At 39.8% G+C, this 18,887-nt stretch overlaps 1 protein-coding gene across 1 annotated transcript in view; it reads left to right on the plus strand.

Annotated features, from left to right (window-relative positions):
• Positions 1 to 14,347, plus strand: part of DCDC2 (doublecortin domain containing 2) — a 155,518-nt gene extending 141,171 nt beyond the window's left edge. Inside the window, exons 9-10 of the mRNA XM_030881182.2 lie at positions 11,221 to 11,520; positions 12,318 to 14,347. Of these exons, the coding sequence (XP_030737042.1) occupies positions 11,221 to 11,520; positions 12,318 to 12,416 (399 nt within the window). The 3' untranslated portion in view covers positions 12,417 to 14,347. The remainder of the gene's footprint in view (positions 1 to 11,220; positions 11,521 to 12,317) is intronic.
• Positions 14,348 to 18,887: the final 4,540 nt, after the last annotated feature.

Here is an 18,887-nt window from a genome sequence, read left to right on the forward strand (position 1 = left end):
TTTCAGTACGGTGCCCTTGTTCTCACTGTGCTTGAGGGCAGCTTCCTTATAGTTCAATATCTTTAAAGAATAAACCTCATTTATTTCTCCAAGATCAGCAAGGGGATCTTGGGAGTCTGCCTCCTTCATTTAAAGACTCTAAGCCAATCCACCTGTTTTTAGTTATATCGATACCTATGCCCATTCTTCCAGAGACAGGTGGTGCCTCCAATCCCCAAGCCTTCTATAGGTTTTTTCAATGTGCAAAGTTTGCTTCTTGGCTTCCCCTCCCTACAGACTCAAATTTTAGCTTACTTGGTTCTGCTGTTAATCGGCCCCATGTCCAGTGCCTTTACAGTTTCCCAAATTCTGTGGCTGTTTCCAAAATTCCAGTCTTCTGTGTCTCTATAGCTTCATCCCTTTTAAAGTTGCCCTTACCTAAAATTTAGAGGGAAATTGGAAGGAAGCTACAAACCCCCCCCCACACACATTTGTTCAGTCTGCTGTGTTTAACCAGAAATCTCTTTCACACTAATTCATCACTGTGAAAATAAACTATCTTCATAGAATCTGCAGTAGGGATGATAAACTGGCAGCCTGTGACCAAATCTCCTATGAGAGAATTTTTTTGGCTGGCCCAGGGCTTACAATATGGAATCTCTTTAGTGAGCGTGTACTCTTCAGTTTACTGCAGACCTCAGCACTCCCTATTACCTCACACCTGTCCTGAATTACACATTTATGTTATTTGCCCAGCCACTGGGGGCATTTAAGTTTGTGATGATTGATCTACACATATAGAACACAATGCCATTTTAAAGAATCTGCAGCCTAGAGGCTATAACCAGAAGTAGGAGGTTTGAAGTCCAAATATGCCCATTGACATATTTTGTCCCTTCTGGAGAACCAGCAGTCACCGACAGCTTCTCTTATGAAGGGTAAGCTCAATGGAGAGCTTGTTTGTGTTACTTGTTCATGTTCATGTGTAAAATACACAGAAAGATAAAGGAGGCTGCTTCTTTTGACCAGACCCCTAAATCTATTTCAGTGAAATGTATTTATTAAAATAAGAATTAGGAAATGTTCAGAACCAGAAAGGAGGCTGGAATGAACTCCTTGCTTTGCCATTGAAGAAACAAATCCCCATACTATAGTGGGGAAAGCCATTTTCCCACAAACACACAGCCTGCTGGGGGCTGGGGAGTCTACACAGGCGCCCAGGGTTCCTGGCTTCCAGTCTGGTGCTCTGTCTCAACACTTCAAGGAAGGGAAATGGGGAGATGAGGGGCTTCTAATTGTCTCACAAACAGATTCCATCTGTGCGGAGGGCTACTCGGCCTCCACTGCCTTCCCTGAAATGAAGGGAATTGCGTGCAAACAGTATTTTCACCATTCTCTACGTTCAGGTCACCTCCTCTTAGTGAATCGTGTTCGTGGCTGGTGCTATAAGCATCACACACAGTGGGAAGAGCTAAGATGAGGATGCTCTGGCTTCTTAACTTCCCTGTGCATCATCAACAAGGCCTTCTGTGACATCACCTTTGTTGATTTGTGTTTAATTGATGGAAATGGTCTTAAACATTAAAACATAGCCTTCAGCGATTTCTGATGTAAGCGAAAGAAAATCAACATTTACTTCTAAAGTGAGAAGACTTAATGGGGCAGGTTTTTTTCTAAGATGACTAAATAGCTATATAAATATAAGTTTTCAAGGTATTATATCTTATTCTATGAGTGTTGTGGGAACTTGTGGAGTTCAGCGGGCCTGGGTGAGCCAGCTCTCAGCAGGTGGCTGGCCAAAGCTTCCCTCTCCCTGTGTCCTTAGAGGGTCATGTCTGTAAATAGAACCACCCTTTTTTGTAGGCCATTGTACTTCAAACCACATTAAACCATTTTTTCCCTTCTGTGAATGTAAGCCTCTGAAAGCTGAAAACGGGAAGCAGTACTTTGCTGTCATGAAAAATTGAAACTAATTATTTCCAAACACCTCATTCAGCTTGGGTAGGAGATGATTTTAGTCTCTATGGGAACAGAAATAAAAACAAGTGTAGTAACTTCTTTACTTTCAACATCTCTGCCTGAATTCTGCCATCAAATCCACAGAAACATCTTCTATCCAAAGCCTATAACAAATCCTACTCCCAAATTTCAAAGATAGCAAATGCTTCATGGAGAAATGGACATTTAAGGTAGTATTTTCATTTGTGTGTGTGTGTATGGGGGTGTTCTGAGCTCCAGTTTCTAGGTCTAGGGTATTTCAGGGAGGGAGACCTGACAGGTAAGAATGAGGAGGACAGTTGGGTGGTTAGGTAGGCTCTCTTGCCTAGAAAGTTGTAGCGTGTGCTGTTATCTCACATAGCGAGGGTTTTAAACATTCAAATATACTCCTCAGGGAATTCTGATATAAATATAAGAAAAAGCAACATTTACTTTCTCTTAAATTTTTTTTGATATTTTATTTTTGGCTGCATTGGGTCTTTGTTGCTGCACATGGGCTTTCTCTAGTTGCTGTGAACAGGGGCTACTCATTGCGGTGGCTTCTCTTGTTGTGGAGCACGGGCTCTAGGTGCGTGGGCTTCAGTGGTTGTGGCGCGAGGGCATAGTTGCTCCGCGGCATGTGGAATCTTCCCTGGCCAGGACTCAGAACCCACGTCCCCTGCATTGGCAGGTGGATTCTTAACCACTGCACCACCAGGGAAGTCCCAACATTTACTTCTAAAGTGGGTGGGACATCAGCTGTAGTGTCTGTTTAGATGCCTTTTCCCATTTCTAAATTTTGGTGCCGCTGTTACTGTCAAAGGTGTGATGCGAGTTTAAAGTGTAAGTCACTTGAGCAGCCTCATCTGTCTGTGAAAATACCTTCCAAGTAATTGATGCTTCTGATATTTTGTGGCTCATTTCCATATGATTTCCATATTCCATCTTCTTTCCTCTTACCGCTCAGGAATCCTGAGTTAACCTTTGTAACTGCATGCATATTCTCTAGAAAACCTGAATACTTATGGTTTCCCCTGAGCCGTCCCTGCTAGGATGCAGACAGCAATAATAACTACCAGACCTTTTCTGTCTTGCCATACAAATCAACCATTTTCCCAGGATGTCCCTTACAAAATAAATAGTAAGATATGCACGTAGGCAAATGCAGGCAAAAAGGCGCTTGGAATATCAATGCTGGTGTCATGTTAGGGAGAAAATCTGGTGTCACTTTTCTAGTAACAGTATCAAGAGCAATTGCTTATGATAAATAAAGTGCTTTTTAAAAGGTAAAAGTCTCACCTTTCTTATAAACACTTCTATGTTTAAGGGTACGTATTATCTGTAATTGTACATATATGTGTAATATGTCTGTTAATCTAGCTGCACTCCGGACGTTCTTGATGTCAGTGTGGCTTTGAGACTGGAACCATCTAAATGATTTGTGCAATCATTATATACATCAGTTTAGTGAGTATATAGGAGAGAGTATAATGAATACCCTTTCTTGACTCCAGCGAAACATAAGAATTGTGCTTTATACAGAATATAGTATTGCACAATTACTCACAGGAATGAGCTAGTCCTGAAAGTTCAGGATGGAGAAAGTGTCTACCTGAAAACTGGTTCTCTTAAAATTTTAGTCACAAATTGACTAAATTCAACATAAACACCAGGGGAGAAGACCTTTAAGCACAGGTAAAAATATCTTCCTGGTTTATCGCCTTGGCAATGATGTGTTTCTTTTTTATAAAGTGACTCCTAAGAAAGAGTGGCAGGGTGATGTAATTAGAATAAATCTTGTAGAACTGTCTTTATGGCTAAATATCATTCTGTCAACAGTCAGTACTATTTTCTCCCAGTTTTCAATAAAATTCATACTTTTTAAGTTAAAATATGACCTTCAGCTAACGAGGCATAATTACAATTAGAAATTTTAACCAAAGATGTCTTTTAGGGGTGGTGGTGTATTTATGACCATACCTGTGTTACGTGTGGTTTAGAGCCTCACCAAGTGTCACCTGGGGACCAGCAGCATCAGTAGCACCTGAGCTGCTGGAGATGCAGAGGCTCAGAACTGCTGACTCAGAATCTGCATTTAACAGGATGCCCGGTGATGGAGAGGCATTGGCTTAGAAGACACGAGGCTGGGAGTAACTATTTAACATCGTGTTGAGTTTGGGATGTTGCTCTGTACATTATCTTGGGGAAATAGTACAGTCCTGTGGTCAAAAAAGCATTCTTATCCCTCTGTCACTATTGGTGGGCTTTTGGACAAGTTTACCTAACTCTTTATGCTTCAGTTTGTTTATCTGCAAGTTGGGATGAGAATAGTATTTTCCTCAAATGGTGGTGAGGTTAGTTTAAATACGATTAGGCAGGTGAGGTGCATGGAACATAGGACCAGGTCCCTGGAGAGCGCCCAACAGACGTGAGCCTTGTCACCATCATCTGTCCTTTCCTGAAGGCACATACTCTGGTGGCTTTTATCTGTGGGAGGCACATTTGGGTTTAATTCAAGACAGTGAATTACAATCCTGTGGGAGATGTGGTGATGGACACAAAGATGAAGAAGAAAGAGCCCTTGCTTCTAGAAACTTCCAGAAGGCCTCCCTAGAGCCAAGGTTATTTCCCCATTATTCCACAATCATTCCAAACATTGTTTGAGGCATCTACGTACTCGATAGCAATTCACGTTCACAATTTTCCTTTTTTTTTTTAAAGATTTTTTTGACATGAGCCATTTTTAAAGTCTTTATTGAATTTGTTCCAATATTGCTTCTGTTTTATGTTTTGGTTTTTTGGCCGAGAGGCACGTGGGATATTAGCTCCCTGACCAGGGATCAAACCCGCACCCCCTGCATTGGAAGGCGAAGCCTTAACCACTGGACTGCCAGGGAAGTGCCCCACGTTCACTATTTTCATATCAAACATAAGTAGGGGATAATGGCCCACTGTGATTAGAGTTTGACAGGTGTTCTGAGGGCGCAAATCAGGAGTGACAACTGCCTGAGGGGACCAGGAAGGCTTCGAGAGAAGGTGGGTCTAACGAAGGGAAGGAAGAGCCTTCCGGGTAAAGGTAGGAGAAACAGGATGAATAACCGGCTACTGCCAACCTGTCATGACAACTGAAGACAAAGTCGTGCATTACCTAAATGCATATACTCATTTACGGAGGTCACCCTTTTTTGGTATTTACTGCTGGCACATTTGTATTACTTTTAAGAGTGAATAGAGTTCAGAAAAAATAAAAGCTATTGGATGGTAAATTTGTTGTGAGAAGTGCATACCAGGGAACTCAGAAGCAAAGAATAAACTAAGTAACTAAAAGCAAGGGTGATTAGTTTATGAAAATCACACCTAACCGTCTCATTGGACCAGAAGTTGAACATCAGCCTGCATATTAACTAAGAAGGGCAAGATAATTGCTAAGTGTCTTGATACATTTTGTTTGTTTGTTTTCATGTGAATGAGATTTAGAAGGGACACTGCTCTAAGTGACCCACTAGAATACGATTTCATGACTGTAGTGCAAATCCTGTATTACACTATTTCATCAGACAACAGCCTCTCAACTCTTTCCATCCAAGGGCAAGAAAAATGGAGTGGTAACGATAATAAACATATATATACACACACACATATATGTATATATATATATTTGTAGCTTTTTCAGTTTATAGTGGTCTTTCATGTGCATGATCTCATTTGGTCCTTACTGCACTTCTGTGAGGTCATTATTATCCTCAGTTTCCAAAGGGTGAGGTGGGTTCACTAGCCTGAAGCTGCAGAGTGACCCCTGCCTTCCCAACAGACCACGGCTGCTTCATTTCGCGCAGCTGACATCACCATTGTAGAAAACATCAGCAGGCAGAAATTTTGTCCAGGAACCCCCACCCCTGCCTGGCGAGCTTCTTCAGTTATGAACACAGTCTCTTGGAATCACATGAGAACTGGCTTCTGCAGGAAGGAGAGGCAGCGTCACATGTGGGAGCTCTGCTTCCCTTCAGTGTAAAAGGGACAGTGTGATTGGACCTGGGAAAGAGGGTTCTTCCCTTCCTGCTTCTCTTCCTCCTTCCTCACTCTCTCAAGTTGAACTTGCGATGTCTAACTCTTACCTTTTCCATCCATGTCCCTGTCCCTTTCTCCCCACACCCTCCACCCTCGCCCTTTTGCCTCCTGTGTCCACTTTTCTCTGTCAACATTGCAAACATCATCGGAATCTTGTAAGGTTCTTTGAGGAGCGGGTGGAACGTGGGTTCTGTGTACACGTCACCCCTGGCTCACTGCACTAACACTGGCGTCTGGCTGGCTGTGACTGTCCCTGCTTAGCTGGGCAATCAGGCAGGGCCAGCTAAACGGGCAGAGGCTGAGAACTACTTGGGAATTTTGAAGAAACTAAATAGTTGCAAAGTTTTGTTTTGTTTTGTTTTTTGGTGGGGTGGAGTGGGAACACATTATTCAAATATAGTGTGGCTATCTAATAATGGACACCCACTCTCTTTTGGAAGGAGTGCTGTTTTATTTTTTTTACTTCTTTGTAGGCCCTTGCCACGGTATAGATTTTATCTGTGTGCGTGTGTATGGGTGTAAAACTCAGTGTTCCTTCTGGGGATGATTTGATTGATGTATACACTGGAAACATCTTTAATAATTTAATGCTTGCTTCAAAGGAGATTACACCAAAAAGCGCATTGCTTTTCATTTATTCATTACAGATCTGTCATAGAAGCATTTTTTTCTTTCTTTCTTTTTTTTGTCCTGAATTGTAGTAATAATAAATTTCGTACTACACTCAGGATATTTTAAAGGATTATAAGCCTTTTAACTAATGTTACCATCTTATTTAAATTGATCAAATTGGTATTTCAGCCCCATAATCCAGCATTTCTTAAAGTTGAGCCAACCAGATGTGGCTTCGTTTGATGGCTACTAAAATAGCTGTGCTGGGAAAGTCTAATAGAAATAATGGGATGAAAGCATAATACTGCTTGTTAGTAGTGGTGGTAATAACAGCGAAGAGAACAGAGCTGAATTTAGGGCTAGGTGTCTCCATCCTTAAAAAGAGATTAGGGTATATCCCAGCCCAGCTCTTTTCATTAAAGGGGGGAAAAATGTATATGCGTTTGGGGATTGGGAGCAAAGAAGGGGGTAGGGTGATAGACTTAAAACTAAAAACTAGAAACCAACGCTATCATTCTGTAACTTTTAGGTATAAATCCAGATATCAGTAAAGGAAAACAGACTTTTTCCCATTTAGACAGCCGTAGTCACCTTAGCAGACTTTAGCAAGCTCTTGTAATAGATTCTCAGAGGCAAGGGACATATCTATATTCCTGAATGGTTAAAGTAAAATTTGAATTTTCTGGTATCATTATTAAAGAGTTTGTATTAAAAATGCTGTATAACTTCTCTTTAAAACCAAAACCCAGGGCTTCCCTGATGGAGCAGTGGTTGAGAGTCCGCCTGCCGATGCAGGGGACATGGGTTCGTGCCCCGGTCCGGGAAGATCCCACATGCCGCGGAGCGGCTGGGCCCTTAGCCATGGCTGCTGAGCCTGTGCGTCCGGAGCCTGTGCTCCGCAACGGGAGAGGCCACAACAGTGAGAGGCCCGCGTACTGCAAAAAACCCCCACAAAACCCAAAACCCAAAGTTGCTTTGAATAAGGCAACTTTAGGCACAGTAAGGATTACAATTTCTAGAAGTGCGATACACGATTATCCAATTTTCAGAGGTAACTTGCACAGAAATCTTTTTGCTCTCATTGGCCGTTAGCGCTGTAGTATTTCTGGATTTTCGTTATGTCCTGCTTCAAGTACTCTGCCTAACAATGTTTATAATGTTCCTTCCCTAGATCTACCAGTCTTTAATAGAAATCCAGAAATGTTTTGTTTTCAGGTCAGTAATTCTTTAAACAATAAAAGTCATGTTGCCTACTGCAGACGTCATATTTTCTGGCCATTGAAAGTATACTTGGGTGTGCTTGCAGCAGTGCTAGGTACATTAGCAACTGCTTGTGTTATTACTTTGAGAAAGAATATAGGACTTTGGGACAAGACCACCTTAACCCTGTTGGTTCACCTGGGGTGTGATGCAGGCAGCGTTGAGGGATTTCTCACTTTCCTCATTCATATAATGGGCATCAGAAGCCTGTTTCGTAGGGTTCTTGTGAGGGTTTTAGGAAATAATGAATGTATGAATGCTGAGAGTGACATTCGGCACATACGGGTGACGGGTGCTTGGTGTATTTGCTGCCTGTCCTTTGCTCTCCACCTATGGACACCATTCACGCAGTGCTGTAAAAACCTCAGTGCCCAGACTGTGTGGGATGTGCCCCAGGCTGCCACACCCCACCCTGAGTTACTGCTCCTTCCTCCTGCCCCACGATCGCTGTGATGTGCTGCCGTACCGCTCTGAGCTCTTTGATGTCACAGTCGTATTTGTCTCTGAATGCCTGGCATCTAGCCCAGCACAAACAGCTGCTCCAGGCCCATTAGCTCGAGTCATGGTGCCTGAGAGCCCTCCAGTGTCTCTTAGAGTCCCCCTGTGAGTATCCCCTAAAAAATCCCTCAGGGTCACCAGCAAGGGAACTTGCTGTCTCTTGGTCCAAGACCCCTGAGCCTTTTCATGGCCTCTTCTGATAGGTTAGTGGGGAGCCACCCGCCGTGTTTCTCTGAGTTGGCTCTTTTTTTTTCTCTGTAAATTTTTTTTAACATCTTTATTGGAGTATAATTGCTTTACAATTATAAAGCAGGTGTGTTATTTTCTGCTTTATAACAAAGTGAATCAGCTATACATATACATATATCCCCATATCCCCTCCCTCTTGCGTCTCCCTCCCACCCCTCTAGGTGGACACAAAGCACCGAGCTGATCTCCCTGTGCTATGTGGCTCCTTCCCACTAGCTATCTATTTTACATATGGCTCTTTATTCTAACTCTCTCCCACCCAGCGCCCCCTCTCTGTCCCAGTGTCTTACTGAGGAAGCCTCTGGACCTCCTGGTGCTGCCGGTTCCTTCTCTGGGTCCCTCAGAAGCCCTTTCTCCTCAGTGACATAAATGTCATCTTTGGCCCCAGACATTTCCTCTGCTCTGTTTTCACAATGACAGTGCCCACCCTGTCCCTTGCCACACTCTCCTGTCATCACTTCTAGTGCGTCTGCGTCAATGCTCTGCCGTCTTTGTTCTCTGCATTGAGAGAGGGTGGGACAAGCGTGTGGAGATGGGAACATAGTGTTTTCCCCTTTGGAAATTGAAAAATTTTCTCACCGTCATTCATTTAGGTCTTATGCATAAAAACCAGAAATCCTTACCAAGCGCTGTGGGTTTCATTTTATAAATCTCTTGCCTTTTCTTTCCACATCATCTGGCAGATCCATCCCCTCCCACCTTTAGTTTCTGTCCAGCATTTGGCCTTCCTAAGGGCCTCCCCCTGGGCAGCATGCTTAGGGATCACTAGGGCTCTACGCAGTTTGACATTAAGCAACTGAATGGAAATTTGAAAGATGTAGAAGCACTGTACTATTATTTAATTTAGTCTTTGATGACATCGTCTTTGATGACAAACACGATGGTTATTGAACTATTTTAAGAATTCATTTTTTTAACCTTCATTTTTTTAAAGGGCATCTTTGATATCATGTAATCAAATCTGAGACTTTATGTTGGACAGAGTATAAGAATTCATGGTTCTGCCTCTTTCCTCTTCGAAATAACGTTGTGTTGAATTTTATCCTGAGTTTTTTAGTCTACTCTGCTCCATTTCCTTCCTTCTTTACTTCCTAAACTGAGAGCATTATGATAACTTTTATAAGAAGACCATTAATAGTCCCATAATAAGAATTTGGGTAGTTAGAGGCGAATGAACTTCCAGAGTTGGAAGGGAGGTCAGAGTTAATTGCACCTCAAACCTTTGTTTTACAGATACCAGGGGATTAACTGACCTGTCCAGTGTCAGATGACTAGAAAGAGGCAGGAGTGGGGTCCTAACATAAAACAAATTCTCTTTCTACCCTATCCTTTAAAAAACTCATGTTTTATTAAGGCCAATGAAGAAATATGGTAGGTCCAGGAAAGATTATAACAAATGGGAAGATACTTTAATTTTTTTTTTTTTTTAGGATCATGATGTGCCAGGTGCTTTGCTAGGCACTGTATGTAACTTATTTAATCTCCGTGGAAGTTTTATTATATTCTCATTTTACAAGTGGGGAATATGAAGTTCAAAGAAGTTAGGTAACAGCCAGTAAGTGCCTGGCCAGGACTTGAACCTGGGTCTTTCTCTCTCCAAAGTCTTGGCTCTGGAACTTGGCCTCCTGTTCTCTTTTAAAACAGACTTACATGTATCTAAATAACAGTAAAAATGCCTAGTTTATAAAATACTTGAGCGTTTCTTATTTTTTATAGAAAGAATATATAGTTTCTTGGCCTTGGATCTGCAAGACAATCACTTTTTTTTTTTTTGCGGTACGCGGGCCTCTCACTGTTGTGGCCTCTCCCGTTGCGGAGCACAGGCTCCGGACGCGCAGGCTGAGCAGCCATGGCTAAGGGCCCAGCCGCTCCGCGGCATGTGGGATCTTCCCGGACCGGGGCACGAACCCGTATCACCTGCATCGGCAAGCGGACTCTCAACCACTGCGCCACCAGAGAAGCCCTCGACAATCACTTTTTGTTATTTAGAGATATACAGTCAACTCTCTTAGGCATTGTATGGAAAGCTGTCCATGTTTATTTTTAGAAAACCAGGCTTCACATCCTGGCCATCGCCATTGCCCTTTTTCATACTTAGAGATTTAAATACATACCAGACACTAGTGGTGGGGATGATAATCTCTCCACAAAGAATTTTTTTTTACCTCCTCCTCTGGGCCACTAGACATTGGCCAAGTATCCTGCAGTTTAGTTTTCTCTTTGCCATGGGGATTAGGAACATTGATTTTGGAGTCACATGGTTCATTTTCATTCTGGCTGTTCCACTTACAAACAGTGGAATCTTGGGCTAGATACTTGGTCTCCCCAGACCTTAGTTTTCTCACCTGTAAAATGGGAATAATACCAACCTCACAGGATGATTGTGAGAATTAAATGAGACAATATTTGTGAAGAGTGGTATATTTGTAAAGGTTAACACAAGATATACTGTATATATGCAAATGTAAGGAAGTTTCACTTGACAGTAATATTATAATTATTACATTATTATAATGTGCCATGGAAAATCTCTGTTATACTTTCTATTTTTATCCATTATTCCTTTTGATCCATCAGAGGCCAGCAGAAATAGTAGATGAGGAAGATAGAGAGAAAGAAAATAAGGAAGTGGGACAGAAGGAAGACTTTTCAGGAATGAATGGTGGAGTTGAAGAGGAAGGAGGCGGGGAGGCTACTGAAGCTCCAGAGCAAGCAGAGGAGATCCTGGATCACAGGGAGGAGCAGGCAGGTCCTGCTCGTGTGAGCAGAGGCACCAATGAAGAAAATGGCGAGGAACTGGACCAGGTTAATAATGAGCTGCAAGAAGCAGTGGACGAGGAAATAAAGTCTCAAGGAGCTGGCAGTGGATGTGAAGAGGTATTTCTATTGCTTTTGCTCACTTGTGTGCATGTATGAAGTTTGTGTGTGTGTGTGTGTGTGTGTGTGTGTGTGCATCTGTGCTCACACTTAGGGAATTATTCAAGCACTTAGGACTTGAAAGCTATGGCACTTCCAGGATTCCATGGAACAGAGTTTGAAAACCAGCTAATTCTAATCTTACCCCCTTAGTTTTCAGTCCAGTGGGTAAAAGACAAACTGTAATGAGATATCATTAATGTATGAGAAATCCAAGGGGGCAGGGTTGCTGTTCCAGAAGCTGCCTTTATGTTTTCATTTTCTGTCCTCTTATCTACTCGATGGTGCTTGGTACCATAGTCACAAAGAATTTGTGAATTCTAGTAGAAAACTAATAAAAGACATCTGGTATGGGGCTGGATTATTAATGTGACATGAGAGGAGAACTGCATTTTACTCTTCCCTTTTCTCTGAAAATGCTAAAATGAAAAGTATAGGTATGTTGTTGAAAAGAAAAGCTCAAAAGGAAATAAAGAAAAAAACTGAGAAAAATAACACCTGAAGCTCAAGAGGTGAGTCTGTGCCCTTTAAGCTCATGGTAGGTTATGGTCCCAGAAAGGGCTTCTGAACAAGTAAAGTTTGAGATTGTCATGTCCACTGGGTGATGATAGACTAAACAACATAGGGAACCCAAGGAACTATTTTTAGTTGAATATTTATAAGATTAAAGGCAATAGTGAGTCATTTTTCCTTTGTAAATTTTATTGCCTCTGTAACTAAAGAGCTAAATATCTTTGTTTTCATCTGTTTTCCTCCAGGCTGACTTGGACCCTCAAAGACCACCAAAGCCAGAAGTAAAAATCACCAGCTCACAAGAAAATGATAACAATGAACAAAACAAGGATAATCTGTTATAGCATGGATGATTTTTAAAAAGAGAGTATATTGAGTATAAGAAAAATTAAGGGTTATAATACTCGAATAATAAGCATATAGTTATTGCTAAACATAATGTGACAATATGGTTGAATACTACCTACTGAAATTTAAAGTTAGAGGCCAAACTAATGGGAAACACTAGATAACTTTGAATAGCTACTAAAGCAGAGTGACTTTTTATGAGATGTGTTTTAAAAAGTCATTTAGAAAAATTAAACAAGAGTAATAGAGGGGAATTTGCACTGGAAGACAATTGGCCACTTGTCTTTGTAAAGATGAAAAAGAACAAGATCATTCCTGTTCTTGGTAAGTGAGATTATTAGATGGCAGCTTATGCTAAAGCACTTATCTAAGAAGGCACAGAATTAAAAAAAAATGATAATAGGAAAGCATGTACTATTTTTTTAAAGCAATAAACTCTTGAATAAACAAATTGCAATTTAGTTTCAGAGATAATTTGAAGATGGCAATAGATTGAAATGTTTCTGTGTCTTGTTGACACTCCTTTCTTTCTTCCTCCTTAGCCAAAATCCACCTTAAGAGAACAAAAAGGAAAATGCAAGGTATTCATTTTGGAAGGAGGAAGTATTCATTCAGTGTATTCCTGACAAATATTGTCATGCCCCTCCCTTAACTGCTGCAGGTTTTAATCCTTATGGCTTTAATGACACATACTCAGGAAGGAATTATAAAGGAACACCCAATTATATCACTGAGCCTGGCTGGGTGTTTTGCAAATTCTGGTATCCTATGGATTTTCGTTGATCCAGTCTACCATTACCAATAATACTCCTCTCTTCTCTGCATTATTGTTCAATATTAGAAAACTCAATATTGGCTATTCCAAAGATTGAATTTTCTCCAAACAGTTTTTTAACAAAAAGAACAAGACAGCATAGTAGAAAAAAAGTAGGCTATATGAAGAGTTTGTTACTCCTCAATTTCTCTTGCCTTTTGCCTTATTTCTATTAGGACCGCCTTGTCATATTTTTTCCCCTAGGGGTATCAGCAAATATTTATTTTCATGGTCAGTTATATTTAGACTTTCAAGCAGATTCCTTTCTATATAATTAGAAGCTATAGGATAGAAATTGTTGAAAAAAGTTTAAAAATTGTCATAATGAAACCAGTTCCTGATTACAGTTTTAGGGGTTAATTAACTCAAATTGCCTTGTTAGGTATATATGGAGAAAAAAATAATCGTATTAGTTTTTTGAATTCTTAAGAGATGATGCAGTTCTTCCTTAAATATAGAAATATGTTTTTCTCATATTAAAGAATATTTTTGTTAGTTATGTATAAGTTATAAATTTGAAATTTTAACTTCTTGTGCTTTCATAGAATTCATTATTAATGATAAGTTTAAAAGATTTTTTTCCCCTCCAGGTTTCGTAACCAATCACTTGGAATCAAAGTAGTTACATAAAGCACTTAATAATACTATAGAAAACTGGTGTATTTTTCCTAGAAGCTATTTTAATGTTTTCCACAAATAGGAAGTATATGCAGAGAATATAATGTAACAGTATTGGAAAGAGATACTGATATAAGGGTATAGTAATCTGGGAGGATGATTATAAATGGGGTCCTGTATTTCTAATATAAGCACGAGATGGTGCTTTCTACTAATAGGCTTATTTTTTCAAATGGGACAATGTAAAGCATTGCAGACTATAAGCAACAATCTTAATAATTCTTGTTGCTAGGGAAATAGACTACCTGGTCTTTTAAATTCCCACACTATTACCGGGCCTGGGGTTAATGATTTCAAATAGTTTATAAAAATGTGGGATTACATATAAGAAATTATAACTGATTATCAAGGTGATTCTTTTTTCTTTCTTTAATGAGGATTTTATCTCTCTCTCTCTCTTTTCCTTCTTCAATAAAGATATTCTGTCTCTTTTTTTTTCCCTGTTCTTGCTTCATCATATTTAATATTTAGGTTTTCAGGAACTTTTTAATAGTCATCTTAGTGAAGCACAATGTTACTTTAAATGAAAAACAAAGTTTGGTATTTTAAGTATACTTCAAGAAGGTGATAGGCCACAATACCTGTAGCAAAAAATTAAAAAATTGGGACGTAATACTTACCTTTTATGTGCATATTTCACCACCTGTCTGTAGGATATAATTGTGACTTAACTTGAGGGATGAACAGTCACTAATAACTTTAAAACACTTTGCAAACGTATGTTACTAAAATAAAAAAAAAAAAAGAACTATGTCATCCAACCAAGGAAGAAATCACTGACAGATGATTAAAATTGTAAATGTCATTTTGGAGATGACTTTAACACACATGATGAAAGTTAATTCACCTTCCAAACGTGGACATTTTCCTTGTGGGAATGGTGGCCTCCGTGGCAGAGTAGCTCCACAAATTAAGTGAGACTCACTGACAGATTTGGAGAACATTTATGTGAGTGAGCAGAAGAGATCTTGGTTAGGCTTCAGGTATTGTTTTATAGAGGGTGTTAATAAGAAAAACTCATGGAGCTTTTATGTGGTAACCAATCACAGAATGCTTTCATCTGTTCTTTGTAATAGATTTTCATAGTTTTAATGAAATGCTTTTCTTAAATTTAATTGGGTTTTAACACATTTGTCAGCAACTGGTTTGTTAGTTGAAATGGAACATTAGGAGTTTTGCAGCGCAAATAAAGAAGATTTTTAACTAAAGTCATTTTCATGCAAAGGACGTATTACCTGGTTTAGCTTCTGTTAAAATTGCATTTGAGCATCCATGGATTTCTAATTATAAAACAAGATACTCTGGCCATAAGATAACTTTTTACTCATTATATTTCTCTATGGACATAGGATGACTTTTTGTTTATTAAGACATTTTGGGGGGGAATATTAGAAAGCCAGACTCATAGGAAGAGTATGATACCCTCTCGTGCCTCCCATTTTATGATGAGAGTGTTGATTCCTGCTGTCGTCTGTAAGCACAGACCCATCCTATATATATGTGGCTCAGAGTCAGTCAGAGCTCTCTGTAGGCTCACGATCGTGAAGCCATATTAATGTGAGCTTATTCATGTTAACTCTTTCAGTTATAGCTCAAAAACCAACATCCTCGAAAATTTCACTAAATAACTTACCTTCTACGCAAAAGATAAAGCTAATTCACCTAGTTAAAATTGTGGCCACAGAACAACAGGAAGGCTTCTTTATCTTGTTAACGGACTCTCCTAAAGAATTAGCTCTATCCTTTCATTTTTTGCTCAACAAGGAGCCGAGGCAAAAGTTTATAAAGTAGATTAATTGCTAAGCAGAAAGCATCACATCTGAACTGTTGCCAATCTGAACAGAAATAGCCTATGTAGATATACACAGACACATAACAAACACTCACACGGATGCACTCACACACTTTAAAATGTTATTAATGGAATAGGGCTCTTTTGACAGAAGCAATGGACAAAAACTGTTGGTAAGGAAATGCTAAGAAATGATGTATATCAATGGTACTTTAAAACATGGTTCCTGAAGACTTTAAGAGGTTTAACATTCTTCTCAAAATAAAAAAGCTACCAGCATTTTAATGGAAAATTTATTCTAGGGAGGGGTGAGATATATATTAATATATAAAATCTTTTTTTCTAAAGTAACTACAGAATACAGTTCTTTAGTCCTTTGTCATCAGTCTTAAGTACCATATACTTTGGCTCAGAATATTTTGTACCAACCAAACACAGGCTCTGTCAAAAGGTCCTTACTGCTTGTGAATGTGTGTGTGATTTCCATGAACATGTAGAGAGGACTCTTTTCGGTACCAAGTAGCCAAGTTCACCACAAACAGAATAAAAGTATGACTTACTAGTCTATTAGTTTATCTAATGTTCAAGTTCAGTGCAGAAGCTTTTTAGCTTCCTTGTATGAGTGTAATAACCTGGAATGGAAGGATTTTTTTTTCAAGGTTAGTCTGTTTTTCTAAGGTGATGAGCACATACAGTTCTTCATTATTAAATATCATTTTTGTAAATAGTGTACGATTTTTGCTTTTCAGAAACTATCCTGGTATTTAGATGGGTCTGATTTTTGTTCTTACCACATGAAATTTGTATATTTCCTACCATGAAGTCTAAGTGACTTGGAGAATGAATATGTGCCCCTACATGTTGATGAGGAAGAAAAATATTATTTTTGAAGAGGCATAGCATACTGTAGGAGATGGGGAATTAAAAAATGTCTGGATAACAATAAAGCATTTATAAAATCAGGAGGTAACTAATGGAGCTCCGCTGACTTAAGCCAACAACGACTTAGCTTTAATCTATGAATGGAACCAAATGTGTTCTCTGTTGCTTAATCCACTTAAACCACATAGTTTAATTGAGGGGTTGAGTTACTGTCACAAATGTAATGGCATATGGGAAGAAGGAATGACAGTAGTCAATTTTAGAAGAAGATTGAAGAAAACCTATTCTGTTTTTTTTGCTTCAGTGTTTTTCTTGTGTCTTAAATCCTTAATATGTACAATGATAATGGGTGATTATTGAAGTTGTAGGTAAAGATTAAGTTGAGCTCATCATTTTTGTATATGTTTAGAACTCTTCTTTTAAGGACAATTATTTGTTTTGATCAAATTACGAGCTTTTAGGTTTTTACTTCTGTATCAGTGCTCACTCTGTAAGTTTGCTGTATTTTTTTTAGCAAATAGATCTGTGTTTTATATAATTAAAATGGGTTTGGATAGTTTATTGTTTATGATGTTGTGTTGCTAATATTTCATGTATTAATTGTTTTTATGACATTTTTTCACAAGCGTAATAGATACTTTTGATTTAAACCATGTGGAAATTCAGCACATTAAAAGATATTTGTTTCTATTTGGCATAGATATTAAACTTCATTATGTAAAGAAAATTTTTTTACAGCTTCATATACATGTTGTTTAGTTGATAAAAATTTGAGGGATATTTTAAAAAAACTCAGTTTTTTCTTTTATGAAATGGTATTAGAGAAACACAGGTTCAGAATTTTTGTTATGATAAAGGTAAAAACAAATTATGCACATTTAGTGTAGATATAGCTATAGGAATAAATTCACAGTTTTACAAAGAGATTGGTTAAAATTCTGCTTCAGTTTGTAAGATATTCACTGCCTTCATTCTATTGAATTAAAATAGTTTTGTGTTCTCCTTTCATGTTTGAGAAGCAAAAACAGTTAAGCAAAAGCATTTTGCCTTCTTAATATGTAATAACAAAATGGGTGTGATTCAGGTACCATCACTGAGAACTCATTAATGCATCTCTTGTATAGCTGACCCCTGTATCTTTGTTATTCCATAGGCAAACCTGGGCAACTGAGGAGGCATCTAGATTGCCAAAGTCAAATCTCTTTAGACCACATGGCTAACTGACATTAGAAACTTCCCGTAACCAACAAGGACTGTAATTTCTACAAGGTGCTGTAAAATGGCTAGCATGCATTGGTTATATTTATGAGACTAAACATACAGCTTTTCTGCAGGTTTCTAAGTGTTTTTTTCTCCCCGGAATGTGACCTTAATCTACTAAATCATCGTACAGGTCTCTCAAATGCCCTCACAAACTCAATCTTCCATTAAAGAGACAATGATGCAAGGATGTCCCGCCGTTCTCTTTTCGTTTATTGTGGGTTTAGTAATAACAAAAATGATTTTAAATTGCAAAAAATACCCACAGAGTTTAAAATTCAATGAGATACTCCCCTTGGTTTCACTGTATTTGTTCCTGAGGCCGCCGGGTCCTGCGAACTTCGACCCGTGGAGACCGCGGCCACCGTCAGGTCATGGAGGCGGGGATGGGGGATAGGTTAGCCGCCGCCTCAAGGCCTGGGCCCTGGCCAGAGGGTGGCCGTGGCGAGGGCTCTGGAGCTCTGCAGGAACACAGCTCCCAGTCTGTCCCTGGGCCCCCCAGCTCACCCGCCGGCCCGAGGCCAGAGGGCCTGGAGGGCTCTGCGGAGAGGGCCGCACTGCGCCTGTCACCGGGAGGAACCCTTCCCCGCTGACCACTGTTGGAGCGGGACCTCGACCCACCTTGCTCCCGGTCTCGCGCAGACAGTCTCGCGGTATCCAGGTCTCCGGCGGAAGGTCGAGCACTACGCCCGCCCGCCCCACCCGCCATTACACTAGCGGCGTTTATTGAACGTGCGGTTTTCCCGCATTAATTTGTGTTGGGAACTATACCAAATTCTCATGTGTTTTAGGGAAATTCTTGGCCGAAGATTGGAGGACAAGCCTATTATGGACTGAATCACATTCCTCCAAATTTGTAGGTTGAAGCTCCCAACGCACAGTGTGACTGTATTTGGAGACAGGGCCTTTGTGGAGGAAATTCAGGTTAAATGTCGTCATGAGGGTGGGGTTCTATTCTATAAGAATATGCTTATAAGGATGTCCTTATAAGAAGAGGAAGAGACACTGGAGGAGCTCGCTCTCTCTGGACAGGCGCAAAGG

The sequence above is a fragment of the Globicephala melas genome, chromosome 11, assembly GCF_963455315.2.
Source record: "Globicephala melas chromosome 11, mGloMel1.2, whole genome shotgun sequence".
In the NCBI taxonomy this organism is placed as follows: Eukaryota; Metazoa; Chordata; class Mammalia; order Artiodactyla; family Delphinidae; genus Globicephala; species Globicephala melas.